Here is a 19,697-nt window from a genome sequence, read left to right on the forward strand (position 1 = left end):
CAGAGTATCCTCAATTTTCAGTGGGTTTAATGGGAAACTCTAAAAATCAGACCATTTTTATTTAAGTGCCTAATTTTACACACTAAGTTTGAAAATTTGGAGCTGATTTAATTAGATTAAATTGAAAAATGAACGTTTGACCCTGTGATTACATTAAATTATACTGAATGTTGTGGTTTCCAATGTCACTAGATGGCTCAGGTGATTGAATAATTATTCAAAATTGATGGGTGGTCTTGTGAAAACCATTTAAAATTGATAGCTTACAATAGAGGAGAGCTTGTCATTAAGAAAGCAAAAGACCTGTATAGACATCAAAGTTTTAGAAGCCATTAATGTTTTCAGTATCTTAGTATGCTCTGTGTACATTTTTATCAATTGTTCTTGTGTGTAACAGCTACATTACATTAAAGTAGTTAAAGAATGTTGGGTACCAGTGCACAGCACCTGCTCACTAATGCCTTGAAGAGTTTGATAGAGTTCCTCTGAGTAGTGTTTCAAATATGAAAATAAAATAAAAATACTGTCCATTGGTCTAGCAGCATAGTAGTATAACTATATGACTATGAGTAATCCAGTAAAGAAACAGAGCTGTTTAACTTGTACTGTATTACCAAATGAGGACTTTCTAAAAGACAGCAGATAGCATCAATCTTGAGCACCCTCTGCTGACCAAACTGTGATATGGCAACCCTTTAGGAAATTGCTTGCTTATCTTTTAAGCTTTGAGGTAGACAGTGTACTGTGGCAAAATATTGAAATGCATTACTAATGTTAAAAATGTTACTAATCATGCAACCAAAGTCATCAACCACCAAAACTTGGTTTCTAAAAGTGATAATTGTAGACTCAGGAATGTCTTGGGATAAAGCAGATAATTTTTTTTTCAAGTTGTGTAGAGTGCTAGAAATAATGGGAAAACAAATAAAATTAAGATTCATAATCCATTTTATGATCAGCATGAGTTACCTTTCTTTTGGTTAAATTCATCTTGGTTTGTTTTTTCTTTGTGAAAGCTACAGTTTACTTGAACATAGGGTAAGCAGTACTCTGTTATGATAAAGCATATCACATATTTGAAAGAGAAGAAATATTTTTTTAAAAGTCATGAAAACTATGGCTGGTATTTTGAAACTTGGGTGCCTTAGTTTAGGCACCTAAATCCCTTATGTAGGCATCTAAATAAAAGGCACAGGGAACTCCTATTGGGGTCAATATGACTAGCGAATGTTGAGCATCTCTGAAATTCGGGCCACATTTATTTAAATTATTAAGGTACCTGACTTTAAGCCTATATGACAACAAAAAATTGGTTAGGTTTATTTGAGGTAGGTAGAGAGGGGAGGAAAGGTATAAGCTTGAATTTTAGATTCCTGAGCAAAATTATAAATATTACCTGTTACCAAACTAGAAATGCATTTTTTAAAGAGATGATTGTATTATTAGTTACTTCAAACTTGGGTATCATACAGATTACAAAAATAGCTCTTTAACATAAAAAAAGAAAATAACTAGAAATTGACAACTACTGAGTGGCCTAATTCTTAAAATGTATTGATTGTCCTTTATGGAACAAACATGTCTGTTTTTAGGAATCTATCATTAACCTCTCTTGTTCTGTATAGCGATAGAAAAATTAATCATGCAAAACATTTTGTAACAAAATAAAGGCATGTAGTTCACTATATACAAATTTTCTAGTTGATAACACATAATATTTTAAGGCACTATTACAAATCTACAAACCGGTTTAGCGTACCTATTAAATTCAGGTTTTTAAGCACTTGATTTACTATTCAAAATAACACAAAGCAGTTCAGCACATTTCCAGATAATAGCTGGCACTATGAAATTGTTGTGTGAAAGACAATGTAAAGGATACATACATTTTTGTAAGACAATTCACACAAAATACACTAGAGGATCCATATTGGTGTTTTCTGGAACTTTTGTTATAAACATGTATTCTAGTAGAATTTATTATTATTATTATTATTATAAAGACTAGTACAGCGTTCACCAATTTTTATGTAGTTTGCCAATAAAGAAAAAAAGACAAATGATCCTAAAAGTACAGGACTTGTCATAACTTTGGCAACACTTTGGGAAATGTTCCCCTGCCTAGTCATTGCTGCCTCTTATGACTAAACAAAGGACTGTGATATATTTAAAAACTGACAAAACAGGGACACTGGCTGATAGAAACTTTCTTCAATAAATTATCATTTTAGGTATTTCAAATATTTTGTTGTTTTTTTTTAATGTGTGTGTTTGCTCTTGATTTTGTATGTACTCATTAAAAGGATAAGGAAGGTATTGGTGCAGAACACAGCATATTATGCACACCATTTCACGCTGTTTGGTATTAATTGGGCACAATAAGATGAATTAAGGGAAAATGTGTAAATATGAGTTCCTTTCTTCTTGTTGGCTTGAGTCAATCTTAAATTTCGAATTTTTTTTTCTTTTATCAGTTACCCAATGTGTCCCCTTTTTTAACAAAGAAGTGCACAATATGAGAACTGAATCACAGGAGTTCCTTTGAAGTTATTACAGTTAATAACAAAAGTACATTTTTATAGACTTTGAAATCTGAATTTGTAAATACAGATTTAGTAACAAATATTACAATTTCAAATGGGATTGCAACATTCTGGTTTGTCATTTTATTTAGGGAGCCTTTCAAGCATGAGTTATTGAACCAATACATTCTAATGGTAAAAAAAAATGATATTTATTTAACAGATGACTGGCATGATAAACCATAGTGCTTCAGATGTGCGGCTGACGTGCACTAAGAACATACAACGTGTGTGTGTGTGTGAGAGAGAGAGAGAATGAATAACTGTACACCAGCTATTTTCTAAATGAGAAACTTGTTTCTGTTTAACCAAGAATGTAAAGAAAGTGGCTGAGAAATGTGGATTTGGAAAATTGTGTATGAGCTAGCATGCAATGAAGTGTCTGAAATTACTCAATTTTTATTATCTGCCCTTCTTGGTATTCCTGCTACTTCAAACTAGAGATGTAATTTCTTTTAAGTTTGGAAAGAAAGAAAAATATCAATAGATATTATTTCTTGAATGAAACTTAATGTGCAGGTCAGAGTCTGTTTTCGTAGTCAGGACATTTTCAGCCATTGAAATGCAAATGAGGGCCAAATCTGTTCCTACTATACATACTATGCAACTTCATTGCAGTCAATACGATGTTAATGCAGAATCTGACTGATGACTGCAATATAATTACTTTTGAAATAAACCTTACAGAGCTTTACATATCTCAAAAATGTACCCTTTAAAAAAAAAGTTGTATAGGTGAGGAACTACACAGGATCCTTTTGTGTATTTAGTCACATTGGAAGAATTATTCTGTAAGTAGTGTAACAGCTGTGAAAACTAATGTTTTCATAAGATTAAACCTTAAAGGACTGTTATGTCAAACAGCTTTGTTTTTTATGTTTTGTTTAATCAAAGTTTTTGTCACTTTCAACCTTTCTCACAAAAATTAAAGTAAGTTGATTTTGTTGATGCTTTGTGTGACTTGGGCCTTCTTGCTTTCTGATGTACCATTGTAACATTGCATTGTGAATATTAGACCCTTTACTCATTCATTGACTCAAACATAAATAAAATAAAAAACTAGACTGATGGATTGGGGGGGTTTTTTGTTTTGTTTAAGCAGGAAAATATCATGTTTATCCTTTTTTGTTTGTATAAGCCATTATTTTACTGAGAACCATTATCTATTTAAAACTTGGTACATAAATTAAAGAGGAGCTAAATGGATTTGTGATTGTTGCCATTAGTAGCATTTTAGATTATACAAGCAATTATTGTGTTCATTATCCTAAAGCAGCCCCTTTACAAAACTATTGTGGCTGTCTTAGACATTATGTACAAATTTTCCCTTGGAGATTAAAATTTCCAGTGGCGTATTTAATTTTGTTATCACAGTTGTTTCAAATAGGACAAATATTAAGACAAGCAGAAGAAATTTGTTTTACAAATATAGGAAATTGTAATAAATGTTGAAAATTACTCCATATACTTAATTCACCTTTATCTTATGTAGCCATAATTACTTATTCTGGTTATGGATATTTTAGGTGCAGAACAGGTTCTTATGAATATGAAAAGCTTCATTCTTTCATTGGTAAAATATGTTAGAAGTCTCTCGATAAAAGCACAATTGGTGAGGTATATATTGGAATATGATCTTCCCGAATTCACCTACACTACAGTATATTTAACAAGAAATGGGTTAATCAGTTTTTTCTTCAAAATGTGTGACAGACTTTTTTTAACTATCTGGATAAAATACATAATAGTTTGATTGCAGAAACTACTGTATGTGTAACATTTACTATAAAGCTATTTACATTAGGGTGTGTTTCATATATATGTAATTCCAGGAGAGAATTTTTGAGGAATGTAGTATGCAGTTTAAATAATTCATTTTTTTCCTTGTATATCCTCTTCTTTTGAATGGTTATCACATGTAAAGTTGACTTGACTGTGGATACCAAATAGAAATGTTAAGATTGTCTAATGACAGTAATGTAATGTGCAGACTAGTGGGGAGAGGAGAAGTTATCTTGTATAACAATTAATCTCTGTACCTGAAAGAAGACTTTTTTTACTGTGTACTTGCAAAAAATATTTTACCTCAAAGTTTTCTTTTCGGTTTAAACACTGTTCCAACAACATAGTAGTTGGATTTCAAACTCTTATGTTCACATCCGTCTTTATCAATTAGAAAGGTATTAATGCTTTGAATTAGCTACATATCAATGTGCAGTGGACTACATTTAATGTTTCTGTCCTATGAGTGGCAGTTTTTCAAAAGAAACTTTGTATTCATTTCTGTTAGTTTTTGTCTTGGCTTTTACAGTCTTTCACTGCTATGATGCAGGAAAAAAAGTGAGGTAGTGGTTATGCATATTGCAAGACAGTGATTCTTTATTTTATTACAAAAAAAGACCAACTCTAGAAGGCCAGATTAAATCATTCCTTTCACTTTTTAATGGGATTTGGATGAATAGAGTAAAATATGCACTTTGCATTCATTGATAGCATCTTTAGGTTGAGGTAATTGAGTCTTTTTTCCCTGACTGAATGAATAATGACTTCATCTGATCCTCAGCGAGGCCTGAAACTTAGACCGCCTTTGTCAACGCAAAAAGATCTGGGCTTTGAAACATGCTCTACTTCCCTGGCTTAATTTTTCTTCATTTTAATCCAAAAACCTATTTTTCTCAATAATTCAAGCATAAACTATGTAGTAGTTGAAGCAGCGGAAATTGCAAGATATTTGTCCTCGTTGTGCTGCTTTTTAAATGCATCTGATAAATCAGCCGCTGTGGTCTTCAGCTGCCTAGTTCTCAAGGGAAGGGACACCCCATGCTCAGGCAAGAATGCTGGAATTTTTCATAACTATTTAAAAATAGTTCCTATACAGATTGTTTATCTAGGAAAGTGTTATGTTTTACTGTCCTTGCTGGCAGGGTCTAAAGATAAAAGGGCCTCTGCGATGGGGCTTAGGCATGTCTTGCTGACATAATTTTCCCATATAGTTTACTGACTAAAAGATGATCCAAAAAGTGGATCTGAAATAGTTAGCATACAATATACATTATTGGAATAGTGGGAGTCTTAGTTACACAGTTTTTAAAATATCTTTTCATTAGAAACATAGTAGCTGATGGGAGATCTACTGGCATGACACATTATTTAGGATAATGCTTATCAGAGAGATTGAATGTATTTTCTTTTTTACTTGTGGAAAGCATGGGTTCTGTTTTGCAATTTTAAATCACAATCAGTAGACATTCCATTTGAAATTGATTTTATTATTTATCCCAATACTTATGAAAAGCTTCTTTAGTAATAAGATGAATTTGATATAATAAATAACTGTTATTAAAAAAAAGTCAGGGAAAAATTGATGAAATAAGGTCAGATTTCCAAAATGGTATTTCTTTTAAAGTAGTACTGTATGCTTACAAATTACGAGTAGTGTTAATATCTCTCATATTTTTTGTATTACTTCATATCTGACTTATGATTCTCAATTCTACCAAGTCTGGCGGTTTTACACCAGCAAATGAACAGTAACACTACAAAAAAATCATGTAGATTCAATAGTTTTGTTCAAAAGAAATTCTGGTCTGAATATGTGATAGAAGGAAATAACTCCCCCACCTACCCCAAAAGGTGGTGGTTTCCATGTCAGATATAAGGTAACTCAAAAGACATTTGTGGGACAGTTCACTCTGTGATTGTTGGAAGTATTATTGGCCTGTAAACAGAAAACTTTCATCTCATGTAAATGTGGGAAAATATTCAGATTTGATTATTCAAATTCAGTTGAACATAATAAAAACAGATTTCAAATAAGTATTAGTGGCCTTCTAGTTTCTAATTGAATAATTGCATAAGGTGTCAATATGTGAATGATTTACGGTTAACTTGTATTTACTGATTTATATTGCTTCCTTTAGGTTGGTTTACTGGACCTTGAACTGAATCAACTGACCAAAGCCCTGTTTTTGGCTCTAGTTGCCCTTTCAATTGTTATGGTAACCTTGCAAGGATTTGTAGGCCCATGGTACCGCAACCTTTTTCGGTTCCTCCTCCTGTTTTCCTATATCATCCCTATCAGGTATGTATAAGAACAAGAGAGAAACACAGATGTCTAATTTCACTGATTGAGGCTTTCTTGAAATTTATACTCAGTTCTCATTGCAAAGGAAATTGATCTTATCAGGAAGCTGAAGGAGAAGGTGCCAACAAATCTGCTGATTCTTGAAGGATCAATCTACAGAAAACAATACTGTTGTATGTTTTTGTATAATGTTCATCTTGCAGGAGTAATCAGGATATCTAATCCTTTTACTAGTATAAATGTATTAATAAGGATCCAATCTTGATATATCAGAGGATATAGTTTTAGAAAACGTGTATCTGAATGAAGTATTTCATTTATTTTGGCATTTATAATTTCTAATGCCTTTTCAGTTATTTAAAGTGTTCTGGTCTTGCTAGTTAAAATATTGAATAAAACATAACTTTTTTTTCAGTACACTGATATATATTGAATATAGCTTAATAGCTGTATTATACAAATGCTCTTTTGCGAGAGCCTTTTTTAACTAGTGTTAAATACTGTACGCAAATAGAAACTTTTCCTAAATTAATTAGTTCATTAAGCATGAGTACAGTATATTCAAACTGAGGTAAACTAGAATACGAACATAAATATTCGTAATCTTGTGTTCTACAGAATGTAAGCTCACAACAAGAAGCTTTACGTAGCTAAGAATATTTTTTCCCTTTCTAATAAAGTTTGCGTTAGCAGAAATGAGAATGACTGCACCACAACTAAGGTGGGGCAGAGTTTGTCTGGGACTTACCTGGGAAGGACAGCTCTGATTTATGGAGGGGGGGGAGGGGAGTAGGTCAGAAACTGCTGTAAAAAAGGTGCTCGGTGGTCAGCTTTGCAGCAATGACTCACCCCCACCCCCAGGAATGTGAGGTCCAAAGGGCATAAAGGTATGAAACCTGGGTGGAGCAAGTCTCTTTGTTCCACACAGCAAGTAAGCACCCTCTGCAAGTCAAGGTAAAGCTAATCGTTGCCATTTAGATGATAATTTGTTAATTTAAGAACCAATAATGGACTCAGTGCTATACAAGACACAAAAATAAATATAGTCACTACCCTGGGAACTTTCAGAAAAGTAGGTAAATCCAGGTTTTGGTATACCATAGTATTTTAAAGGGGAGCAAAGAATTTTCTGTCCAGTATTGGAAGAGGATGAAGGGACTCTATGGGTATCCTATCTTTGTCCAAAAGCACCCCTCCCTGTCATGGATTTTGTAAGTTTACATATGTGCATGGTTGGAACAGAGTCAAATAGTTTGACTCTCAACTGTGACCTGTTTTACACTCAGTTGGTAAATGTATCTATTAAAAAAATCTGAAAATTTTTTTAAAATAAAAAGTACTTGAATATACTGTGCATGAAGATGGGGACTAAATATATCTGTCAAATGGAAAGGGGCACAGTTAGATAGGGAAATAGTATTTTATAGATTTTTAAGAGAATATTGGAAGCAGCGGAAATATGGGGTTTCTTTTAAGCAGTATATAACCTACATTTATAATTGACAGTTATTGTGCAATCAAAAATATTTGTTCTCTGTGCGTATTGTGTGCCCTATTAACCCATCTACGTATATGAACAAATCCTTTAAACCAAGACTCTTGAACCTGTTGCAAAAGGCCAGAGCTGCTGCTGTTAAATTCATGATCTCTAATCAAGGAACTGAATTTACAGGAAACCAGGAAGGATCCTCAGTTTATCTTCAATACAGTTACAGTGTTGATCTTTCCCAGAATTAACAAAGGCCCACAAAAAGTGTGGCCTTAAGCCAAACAAAAAAATTATCTCACCAATAAGCGCCTCAAGTTTCGTGGGGTCCTGCACAGTTAAGCTATACATAGCAATTAAATAGAATTTCTGATAACTTTCAGTGCAGTTAAGCACTGAAACCAGGAGATGCATAAGAGTATTAACCAGCAGACTCTCTACCCATAACTGAGACTCTCCAAAAGTGCAGCAGGAGACTCATTTTGCTTACTAGCCCTTCATAGCTAAGTGCCAACTCCACTGCCACTGACCAGCACCTTCTGTTCCTAGTGTCAGACATACTGACTCCTTTAAGTGTTTCTGGTTTGCCTGTTAAGTTAGCATTTATGTCCCAAGAAGTTCTCCTCCTCTCTCTAGTTAAATTGTTGTTTGTTGTCTAATGGTTACAATTAAACTGACATTTTGCTGTAAATCTACATTTCTGGGACAAGAGGCGAGTGAAATCTTTCAACAATTTGGCAGCCAAGCATGATGATTTTCTGTCAGGCCCAAGTCCTGCTTTGTTTCTTTGCAGAGCACTGGCTGTGGTTTTTTTCCCCTCTTTTACTATGAGTGTTTGAACTCTAATATGAAAGTGCTGTATTGAAGAAATTTGGGTGAGGGGGGCATCTTTCTATCGACGGATTGTATAAAAACTCCCTGTTACTTGTGTGGTGCCACTGTTTGGCATGTATTAATTTTCTGTTACTGAATGTTAAAGGGCATTAACTACGCTATTGAGGCAAAGAGTGCCTGTATTTCTTAAAAAGTTGTGGGTGTAGGTTGTCATCTCTCTGTGAACATGCAAACTAAGAAAGGTTTGGAGAAGTTTATCGGGGGTTGTCTGCTGGGAAAAAGAGGGTGTTATTCCACAAGAGCCTTTGTTTTAAGCCAAGGGTTATAAAAATATATAGAGGGCAGATATATCTTGTTACAGTGTTAAACTGAGGGGTTTGCTTGTTAACATACTGAATTCTTATGTACTAACCCTGTGCCCTCTTCTGTGAGCATGAGTGGTCCTGGATGAGGCTCAACTAAAGAGGAGTACATACAGAGTATGCATACCCCTGATATAAGGCTTAACTTTGTAACAGCTCCATTGAGGGCAAGATCTGATCCCCTTCACTCCATAAAAGAGCAGCTTGTGTGCTGCAGTAGCACTCTAGAGTGTCTCTGTGGTAACTTGATTGCTTGCAGAGGAGCATTCTGTCACATCTGCACTCTTCCAGGACCACCTGTTATAACTGTATTTTCTCAGACCAGGAAGGAGGAACTGCACCTTGCATGACCAGGTAGCAGATTTCATTTTCTCCATTTGCAATATACTGTCCTGGAATATAGCTTTGAATGCTATTTTGAATTATTTTTAACTACCTTCTTTGATTGTGTAATAGGATTAGTTCTATCAAGTACATGAGATAGTCTAACAAGAAATGCTATCAGGAATGATACATTACTGAGATCTGAAGTGTGGCATATTGATATCTGAAGGAAGAACAGACAGAAATCTAGCAGAGAATAGACTTTTTTTCTCCAACATACACATCTACTCCCACACTGACTTTTTTTATCTTGAGTCAGCCTTGCATAAGGTCACCACCCACTCTCTCAACAAAATAAACAACTCAGATCATACTGTTGTTCAAATGTCACTACACTTCTCTTCCTCTCCTCAGGATGTTAGACATGGAAGGTGAAGCTTGATCTATTCTCAAGCTTGTACTTGAACTGTAAACCTCCTAGGATCATAATTCCAAGAATAAAGATAATGAAGAGGCAGGAGTTGTCTTCTCTCTCACTGTGAGATGCTTTAAAACAGTTATACGGAGGGAAATAATTGAGCTCTTCTCCATAGGTAAAGGAAATCAGCGGAAAAACCGGGCTGTTAGAAACAACATATTCATACTGGGAACTGTTCTGGTGTCTCTATTGGTAAATACACAGAGGGAGTTCAGCAAAACTTTAAATGGAAAAAAATATATTTGATTCATCTGGCCTAGAGTAGGTTTTTCCACTTCAGCAATTAAGCAGATTATCATCTTTGGCCATATATCTTTGGAAAAGGGCACATAGATAAAACATCAAGATGACTAGGGTTGAGGAGACAGGTCATTGACCAACACTGAAGGAGCCATCCAGTCTTTTCACTGACCCCTATTGATATACGGTGGTGGAACTCATCGGAGATGTCAGCATTTCACTATATCTTTAGGCTCCCTGCCATGTCAGAGGCAGGCAGAGGAGCATTAAAACATATTGTAGATTTCTATGGCATCATTGTGAGCATTTGTTCTAAATAAAATCCTTGTTCATTCTTCCTCTTTTTGGAAGATCTTCTCAAAACCTGTGTTCAAGTGTTTGTTGCCATTACTGAGGCCATTATCACTTAACTACATACAGAGAAAATTGGCATATAAGTGAGTCTCCACCACAGTATTATTGCTATTCAATAGTAATATCAAGATCATAGCTGAAGTTTTGGTCTCTCATACCAAGATCTTAAGTGAATGACATTCACTTAGGTTTTGAAAGTGTTAAAAGCCTTCTATTCAGCAGACTGTCTTTTGGATCATGTCCCTCCTGGCTAGTGAAGGGCAGGGGGCAAGAACTGGGTTCACTTTTGGTGAAGACCATATCACTGCTACTTGAAACTGGAAGAAGTTGCTAAAGTAAACTTTTGGTGCTGCCTTTGCTGAAGAGACCGTCACTTCATGCTTACAACTTGACTGGCTGTTGTCCAGTATCTGTTCTTCAAGTACTGGTTAAGTTTATAGAGAAGTTTTTGTGTTGAGTAAACTAAATACATCTGGATGCCTCAAATCTCTTTGATCCTTGTGATTCTGGGTTCAGACCAGGATGTAGCTCAGGTGGCTTTTGTCCCCTTGACCAAGGCCTTTCATTCTTTTGATCCTGAAGTGGTGTTCACTAATATGTATACTCTAGTGTGAGTGGATAGGCCTGCTCTTGAGTGACTCTGTTCTTTTGTTGCTGGTTAGAGTACCTTATGCTGGCAGGACATTCCATGAAGGGCTCTTGACTTTGTAGCACTCTTGAGCTCCTTGGTTCAAAATAGCTTGAGCCTGTCAGACTTCAGGGCACACTGCAAAGACCATCTATTTATTCTGGCTTTTGAGGTGGGAAAGCATGGTAAGGGTTGATATTTATTTTTGAACTGGGGGATGTTATTTAGGATAGATTTTATTTCTGGTTGGTTATTTTCATGTTTTGGGGTGAATGGATGATTCTGGTTTTGTTTTGATATGATTTTATTTTTAGTTGAACCTCTAATATTATCTTGCTTATGCATAAAGATCATGGAGGTTTAATTCATTGAAGATAGTGTGCAGCTAATTTTAAAGAGGACTAGCAGTTTCATCTATTTAGTCTAAATGAAAAAATTAAAATATTACTCTCATTATGTAGCACACATGGCATTTAGATGAGTTGAGTGATCCTCCCTCTTGTCAGTCCTAATCAAATTTTATTTGGAAGATTTTTAAATGGTTGTCAGGTTGGTATGTAAGATCAATTGCCAACATGCTAATGAATGGAGGCTTTCTACAGTCTTGTTCATTCTAGCCATTGAGTCATTGGCAGCCACCATTAGATATTTTGGAGAGGAAGAAGATTTCTAGGTACCTAGTATATCAAATATACTGTCATTGAATTAGGATTGTTTTCTGATTTTTATTTCAAATTTGCCAGTTCCTCTTTAAAACCTGCACTTCATGCTCTATGCCATCCTTCCTTGGTTGCTGGCAGTCCATGTGTTGTAGAGCTAGAAAGTTCCATTGGCAGTCTGGAGCAGCTCCTGTCCTATTATGATTTCCCCAGTGGCAGCAGGTAGTACTGGTTGTTAGCTGTACTACACAGTGTCTATAATGTGGCTTACAGCTGTGGCATTATTAAGTGGCCTTAAAAACATTAGCCCATAACAATAAATAACCTCTACAGATTCTGCTCAAGGGCTTCATGTCTTTCCTTTTCTTTCCTTTCCTTTCTATTTGATGTTTCCTGAAACAAAACCTGTTTCTCCAGCAGATATCTCCATGGTTCTCCAATGGCAAGAATGCAGCACTTGACTCCAGTTTAATTAATGTCCTGTTAAAGTGCATCAAAATTCTTTTGCAAGAAATTGGACATAACCATTGAAGATCCCATGGAACTAAGTAATCTTCAGCTACTTAGTCAGGAGGAAAATTTAACAGTGCCTGGGAACAGCTGTGGGAACATCTGCTTTATTTTTTATGATGTCATGTCACATTTTATTCATCTCTTGAAATTAAATAATCTGTCCTCGCAATCTCTCCTGAAATGAAAGTCTCACCATGCATCCATTCATTGTCACCTATATTTGAACACCCTCCTGTATTTTTTTGTATCTTATTTGAGATAAGATGACCAGAACTGGAAAAAGTTTTCTAGGGGAGAGTATACCAATTAGTATATTATATGCAATTTACAATATTTTCTGTCCCATTCTTTATAACTCACATCCTCACATTTTGTTTGAGTTCCAATGGCCATGGTACACTGAGACTAGGTTTTTCACAGAGCTGTCCACAATGATGTCTTTGTCTTGTCTGGGTACAGAGCCCAGCAATGTGTATGAGTAGCTTGCATTTTTCACTCCAATGTGCATAACTTTGGATTTACCAACATGGAATTTTATCTTCCAGTGTATTATCCTTAGTTCCTTAGTCTTCTTTAGCCTAAATACTTTTGTCACCTGAAGACTTTGCCACCAAACTGCACACACCCTTTCCCAGACAATCATAACTATATGAAATAGCACAGATCCTAACACAGTCTTTAGCAACCTGCAGTTTACCCTTTGTCACGATTAAATTGGACCTTATATTCCTACTGCTGCTTCACATTTATAGAATCATAGAATATCAGGGTTGGAAGGGACCTCAGGAGGTCATCTAGTCCAACCCCCTGCTCAAAGCAGGGCCGATCCCCAATTAAATCATCCCAGCCAGGGCTTTGTCAAGCCTGACCTTAAAAACTTCTAAGGAAGGAGATTCCACCACCTCCCTAGGTAACGCATTCCACTGTTTCACCACCCTCCTAGTGAAAAAGTTTTTCCTAATATCCAACCTAAATCTCCCCCACTGCAACTTGAGACCATTACTCCTTGTTCTGTCATCTGCTACCACTGTGAACAGTCTAGAGCCATCCTCTTTGGAACCCCCTTTCAGGTAGCTGAAAGCAGCTATCAAATCCCCCCTCATTCTTCTCTTCCGTAGACTAAACATCCCCAGTTCCCTCAGCCTCTCCTCATAACTCATGTGTTCCAGTCCCCTAATCATTTTTATTACCCTCCGCTGGACTCTTTCCAATTTTTCCACATCCTTCTTGTAGTGTGGGGCCCAAAACTGGACACAGTACTCCAGATGAGGCCTCACCAGTGTCGAACAGAGGGGAACGATCACATCCCTCGATCTGCTGGCAATGCCCCTACCTATACATCCCAAAATGCCATTGACCTTCTTGGTAACAAGGGCACACTGTTGACTCATATCCAGGTTCTCATCCACTGTAACCCCTAGGTCCTTTTCTGCAGAACTGCTGCCGAGCCATTCGGTCCCTAGTCTGTAGTGGTGCATTGGATTCTTCCGTCCTAAGTGCAGGACTCTGCACTTGTCCTTGTTGAACCTCATCAGATTTCTTTCGGCCCAATCCTCCAATTTGTCTAGGTCCCTCTGTATCCTATCCCTACCCTCCAGCATATTTAGCTCTCCTCCCAGTTTAGTGTCATCTGCAAACTTGCTGAAGGTGCAATCCACACCATCCTCCAGATCATTTATGAAGATATTGAACAAAACCGGCCCTAGGACCGACCCTTGGGGCACTCCACTTGATACCGGCTGCCAACTAGACATGGAGCCATTGATCACTACCCGTTGAGCCCGACAATCTAGCCAGCTTTCTGTCCACCTTATAGTCCATTCATCCAGCCCATACTTTAACTTGCTGGCAAGAATACTGTGGGAGACCGTGTCAAAAGCTTTGCTAAAGTCAAGGAACAACACATCCACTGCTTTCCCTTCATCCACAGAGCCAGTTATCTCGTCATAGAAGGCAATTAGATTAGTCAGGCATGACTTGCCCTTGGTGAATCCATGCTGACTGTTCCTGTTCACTTTCCTCTCCTGTAAGTGCTTCAGAATTGATTCCTTGAGGACCTGCTCCATGATTTTTCCAGGGACTGAGGTGAGGCTGACTGGCCTGTAGTTCCCAGGATCCTCCTTCTTCCCTTTTTTAAAAATGGGCACTACATTAGCCTTTTTCCAGTCGTCCGGGACCTCCCCCGATCGCCATGAGTTTTCAAAGATAGTGGCCAATGGCTCTGCAATCACATCCGTCAACTTCTTTAGCACTCTCGGATGCAACGCATCCGGCCCCATGGACTTGTGCGTGTCCAGCTTTTCTAAATAGTCCTGAACCACTTCTTTCTCCACAGAGGGCTGGCCACCTCCTCCCCAAGCTGTGCTGCCCAGTGCAGCAGTCTGGGAGCTGACCTTGTTCGTGAAGACAGAGGCAAAAAAAGCATTGAGTACATTAGCTTTTTCCACATCCTCTGTCACTAGGTTGCCTCCCTCATTCAGTAAGGGGCCCACACTTTCCTTGACTTTCTTCTTGTTGCTAAGATACCTGAAGAAATTCTTCTAATTTAGCCACTTTCAAATCCATAACAATTTTGTGTCTCACCCCTTGACTACTCAGTTTCTTTAGTAACTTCTTGTGATGGAGTGTTGAAAGTTTAACCAATAGTTTTTTCACTGGTTTATTGATATATTAAACCAATTAATATAATAGTGAGATATCGTTTTCTTTGGAAAGAAACTTTGCTGTTCAGACCTTATATCATGATCTTCCTTGTATTTTATTGTTCCATTTTTATTTTCTTATTTCTGTTCCCTATGCCCCATTGAGTTTACTTTTGTGTAGCCTTTGTGATATTAGAATAGCAAAACTTGGGAAAAGATTATCAGGAAGTGAGATCATTACTCAGCAATAGATGGACAAATAGCAACCTAGAGTTGTGAAATAGCACCAAATGTGTTTGGTCCATGGCCAGCATATAGATTATTCAATATAAATGAAAATAAAACCTTTCGATATCCATTTGTTATATGTAAGCACTGATTCTGCCTTTTGTAAATTTAAAAGACTTCTGGTTTGTGCTTATGCTGTACCTCGTTTGGACTGATCAGTGGCACATATCACCAAGGTGAGGTTTAAGTTGATTAGACTAATTCTTTTAGTCTTTTAAATTCATTCTGTAGTTAGATTAATTTAATTTATGTGTTTCCATTATTCCTACCATAGGGCTTTAGTTGTCCTTTTATCTGGGGTTCGGAACTTCGTTCCACACAGTTTCAGTTACAAATTCTGAGAGGAGAGATTCTAAAATTACAGAGAGCAGGGCATGTTTCTTAATTTCTTTCCACTATCAGTTTGTAGTACTTTCTGTATTTATATTTCATTTATTAGAGGAAATACCACAGTCTGGGCATACATACAATAAAAAAAATCCACAAATTTAATATTACAGCCATTAAGTAAGTTAGACTTGCCGTAATAAAAGGGATATAAAAATGCCCTTCCCAACCAATCAGGCAAAAACTACAGTATGTGTACCATATGTATATTGAATAATGCCCTAAGGATGGACAAAGTCAAGTTTTGTCAGGCCAGTGGGAATTCCAGAGTTAGCGACCTTCCCTGTCTGTCCCCAGCCCCTAGTATTCATCCCTAAGAACTGTTTATCAGCTTACCTTTACTTCCATGGTGAGAACTTGATGCAGCTATGATGTAGTAAAGACTGACCAAATTGATGACACCACAGAATCTTGAGCTTCAGAGGTGGGACTGACTTCTTCAGAATTTACCAGTCCTCAGATGCCACTTTGAAAGATTTTCAGGTCTACACAGCCATGACTCAAACTGTAGAAGAAAGTTCATGCTCTAAGTCTGTTCTCCAAGGGTGGAGTCATAATGCACAGAAGGTGTTTCAAAACAGTGTTAAGTTGGCTTGGCATCTTGTCTCGGCAGCCTTCAGTGCAGCTGCTGCCTCATGAATAGATGTCTGTAGGCATAGGCGCCAACTCCATGGGTGCTCCAGGGCTGGAGCACCTATGGGGAAAAATTGGTGGGTGTGCTGCACCCACCAGCAGCCAAGATCCCCGCCCCGCCCCAGCTCGCCTCCGCCTCCTTCCCAGAGCGCACCCCTTCCCCGCTTCTCCTCCCAATGCTTGCCGCCGCAAAACATCTGTTTTGTGGCGTAACAAGGTGTGGGAGTGAGGTGGGAGGAGCAGGAACGTGGCACGCTCAGGGGAAGAGGCGGGGCCAGGGCAGGGGAAGGGATTTGGGGAAGGAGTCCAATAGGGGCAGGGAGTCGGCGGAGTTGGGGCGGGGACTTCGGGGAAGGGGCGGGGCAGAGGTGGAGTCGGGGCCGCTGGGGGGGTCGAGCACCCACTGGCCCAAGGAGAAGTTGGCACCTATACTTGTAAGTGTGCATAATTACACTTGGATGCTATTAAGAAGCTAGGTGACCTACCATAAAATACACCCAAAAAAGTCTGAGGACCAGGTGGAGACCGTTTTACAAAGAGATGTAAGTGGCATAGAGCCTGTATTCTCTGGTCTCAATATTTCACTCCTCCACCACCTTCTGCTACAGAAAGTGTAGCATGAAATTCATCTTTTTGGAATTTAACAAGCTAGTGTTCGAATCATTGACTGGATTCAAAGTTGCTTGATATGATCCTTTTGGGAGGGTGTTTAGCCTCAACAGCAGCAGAAACTGAAGTGTCCTAAGCCCCCTTTCTTCAAGCACTAAACGGCTCCAAAGTCTATAGCCATTCCATCAATGCCAGCAGCTTCACAGGACTTCAGAGGGAGACTTCTGGCATTTTACCCTCAAAGGCCTAATGGTCACCTCAGAGTACAAGGGTCTTGACCGTTGTTCAGTGTAGCTGCAGGACCGTCTTTCAGAGAATCCTTCAGATTATGAATAGCTATTGTTGCCTGCCCATCTCTTCCTGTCAATTATGAGAATGCCCTTGAGAAGCTATATATCGGAAATCCACCCATTCCTAACAGTCCTAAAACATCTGCTTCTGAGAAAAATAGGGGAAAGGGTTTTATTCCATGTACTTTTTCAGACATTACATTCCAGATAGCTCAGACCTATACTAGAACTCAATAATCTGTATGTGGTTAAAAAACAAACAAACCCTGGAGATACCCTGGGAACCAACCTGCCTCTTGTAGCAACTAAATTCAATTTACTAAAAAGTCCATATTTAAAAGCCTCTGATTGTCCTACTGCTATGATCTAGCAAGTCTGCTGTTAAATTATATCACGGCTCGTGCTCCCTATGGCAAAAGAGCTTCATATATATCATATGAGAGATCAAGACAGAATACATGATGAGATTATGTGTCATAAAGGGTTTATTGGCATGAGATTCAGACGTCCATATTACTTGTGAGAGGCTTTTCTACTCGTGAGTTAAGCAGGCTATCCCAATGAGTTTAAATGAACCTTTATATCATAGATTCATAGATATTACAGTCAGAAGGGACCATTGTGATCATCTAGTCTGACCTCCTGCACAATGCAGGCCACCGAATCTCACCCACCCACTCCTGCAACAAACCTCTCACCTATGTCTGAGCTATTGAAGTCCTCAAATCATGGTTTAAAGACTTCACTCCATGTCGTCATGTGTTCTGTATATTACATATGTTTTACAAAAAAAATTATACAAAGGATTTAAGCAGTTATAACTAGTTTTGTATTTTCCTATCTGTAGCCTAGGTCACTTAATTGCAGTACTGCGAAACTAACTGTACAGTTCTTTGAGGGAGAGAAGAAATTAATAAAAACTCCTTTATACTTGAAGTATTATAGCTATTCTATACATAAAAATATCATAACTTTACAATATTGTATTTAAGGACTGTTCAGAGCTAAAAATCTATGCCAAACTGACTGGATATAAATTCTAAGTGTGTTCCATTGCAAAGCTGGGAAGTGTCAGTTCCTAACCCTACAGGGGTGGGAGACATCAAATCATAAGACTGTCGCTTGTCCAAGGCCTGAATATTATCCATCCTGTACCAGTATTCTTGTACTGTATTATTTTTGTACTGGTCATCTGCTCCAGTGTTTATTTTTTGTTTTTGAGACAACCTCTGTCTGCTGCAGTATTTGTTTTTGAAAGCTTTTCTGTTTGCCAACTTTTACCTAATAGCAATACAAATAATGCCTCCTGTGGTTGAAATACACTAAATTTTTTTCTCTCTTTAATTTTGTTTACTTTGTACATTTAATAGCACAATCTTTCATGATTTTACCTGCATATCAGGTCAGTAAGTTTCTGCTGTTCAGTGTACCTCTTTCACACAACAATGAAAGAAAGAAAAACCTTTTTTTAAAATTAGGAAGTATGACTGTAAGGCTACATACGTTGTCTGGGGGACTCTAGGCAGGCGTAGTACCTAAAACTATTTTTAACTCATTCAAGCTAATTTGTTTAGATTTCAAATTGGAAATGAATTTAACATAATTCGAGCTGTTCTAGCACCTCTTGAACCTGAAAACAGAAGTCACACAGCAGCAGCAGAATCACACTGGAACAAATTGAGTTCTTGAGCGCAGGAAGCACAAGGGAACTATCAAGTTTTGTGAAATTATTGAAGTATTTCAGAGTGAACATTCAATATTGAAACAATATTTTAATAAATTAGATTACACCCATACTTAAATACCCAGTATTTTGTAGCCTGGGAGGATTAGATATATTTTGACAGACCAGTACAAATACTTTAAGGAGCAAAGATCAGTTGAAAAATGTTCAGTCCATGTAGTGGATTCAGTTATGCCAAAAGAAAGGATTTTTCCCAGATTACTACTACCTGATCCTGCCTTGGTAATTTTCCTCTCCAAGCCTCCTCTCCTATTTCTACGTCTTGCCCTCCCTGCCCCACCCCCTCCAATTTAGTGGTTTTATTCCCATTTTCCCTGACCCCACCTTGGTTTCCATGGCTTTTTTTCCCACATACAACCAGATCTCTTTCCCCATGCTTTCTTTTCTACCATTTTTGCTCTCATTTCCATTTTTGTTCTTTCTCTCCTCCATGTGTCTTTTCAACCCTTGTTGTCTCTCCTCTTCTCCCTGCTTTTCTGCTTTCCCTGTCTTCCCTTACTTTTAATCTCCACTCCTGCCACTTCCCCCTTTTTGTCTACTCTCTCTCCATTTTTTTCCCC

The 19,697-nt window shown here is 37.5% G+C and overlaps 1 protein-coding gene across 2 annotated transcripts in view; it reads left to right on the forward strand.

Moving 5' to 3' along the window:
• The window catches only part of ATP9B (ATPase phospholipid transporting 9B (putative)), a 283,165-nt gene that overhangs the window by 194,556 nt on the left and 68,912 nt on the right, over window positions 1-19,697 (forward strand). For both annotated transcript variants that reach the window (XM_074944742.1, XM_074944743.1), the window contains exon 12: window positions 6,503-6,663. In XM_074944742.1, the coding sequence (XP_074800843.1) occupies window positions 6,503-6,663 (161 nt within the window). The remainder of the gene's footprint in view (window positions 1-6,502; window positions 6,664-19,697) is intronic.

This window comes from Natator depressus, chromosome 2 (assembly GCF_965152275.1).
Source record: "Natator depressus isolate rNatDep1 chromosome 2, rNatDep2.hap1, whole genome shotgun sequence".
NCBI lineage: Eukaryota > Metazoa > Chordata > Testudines > Cheloniidae > Natator > Natator depressus.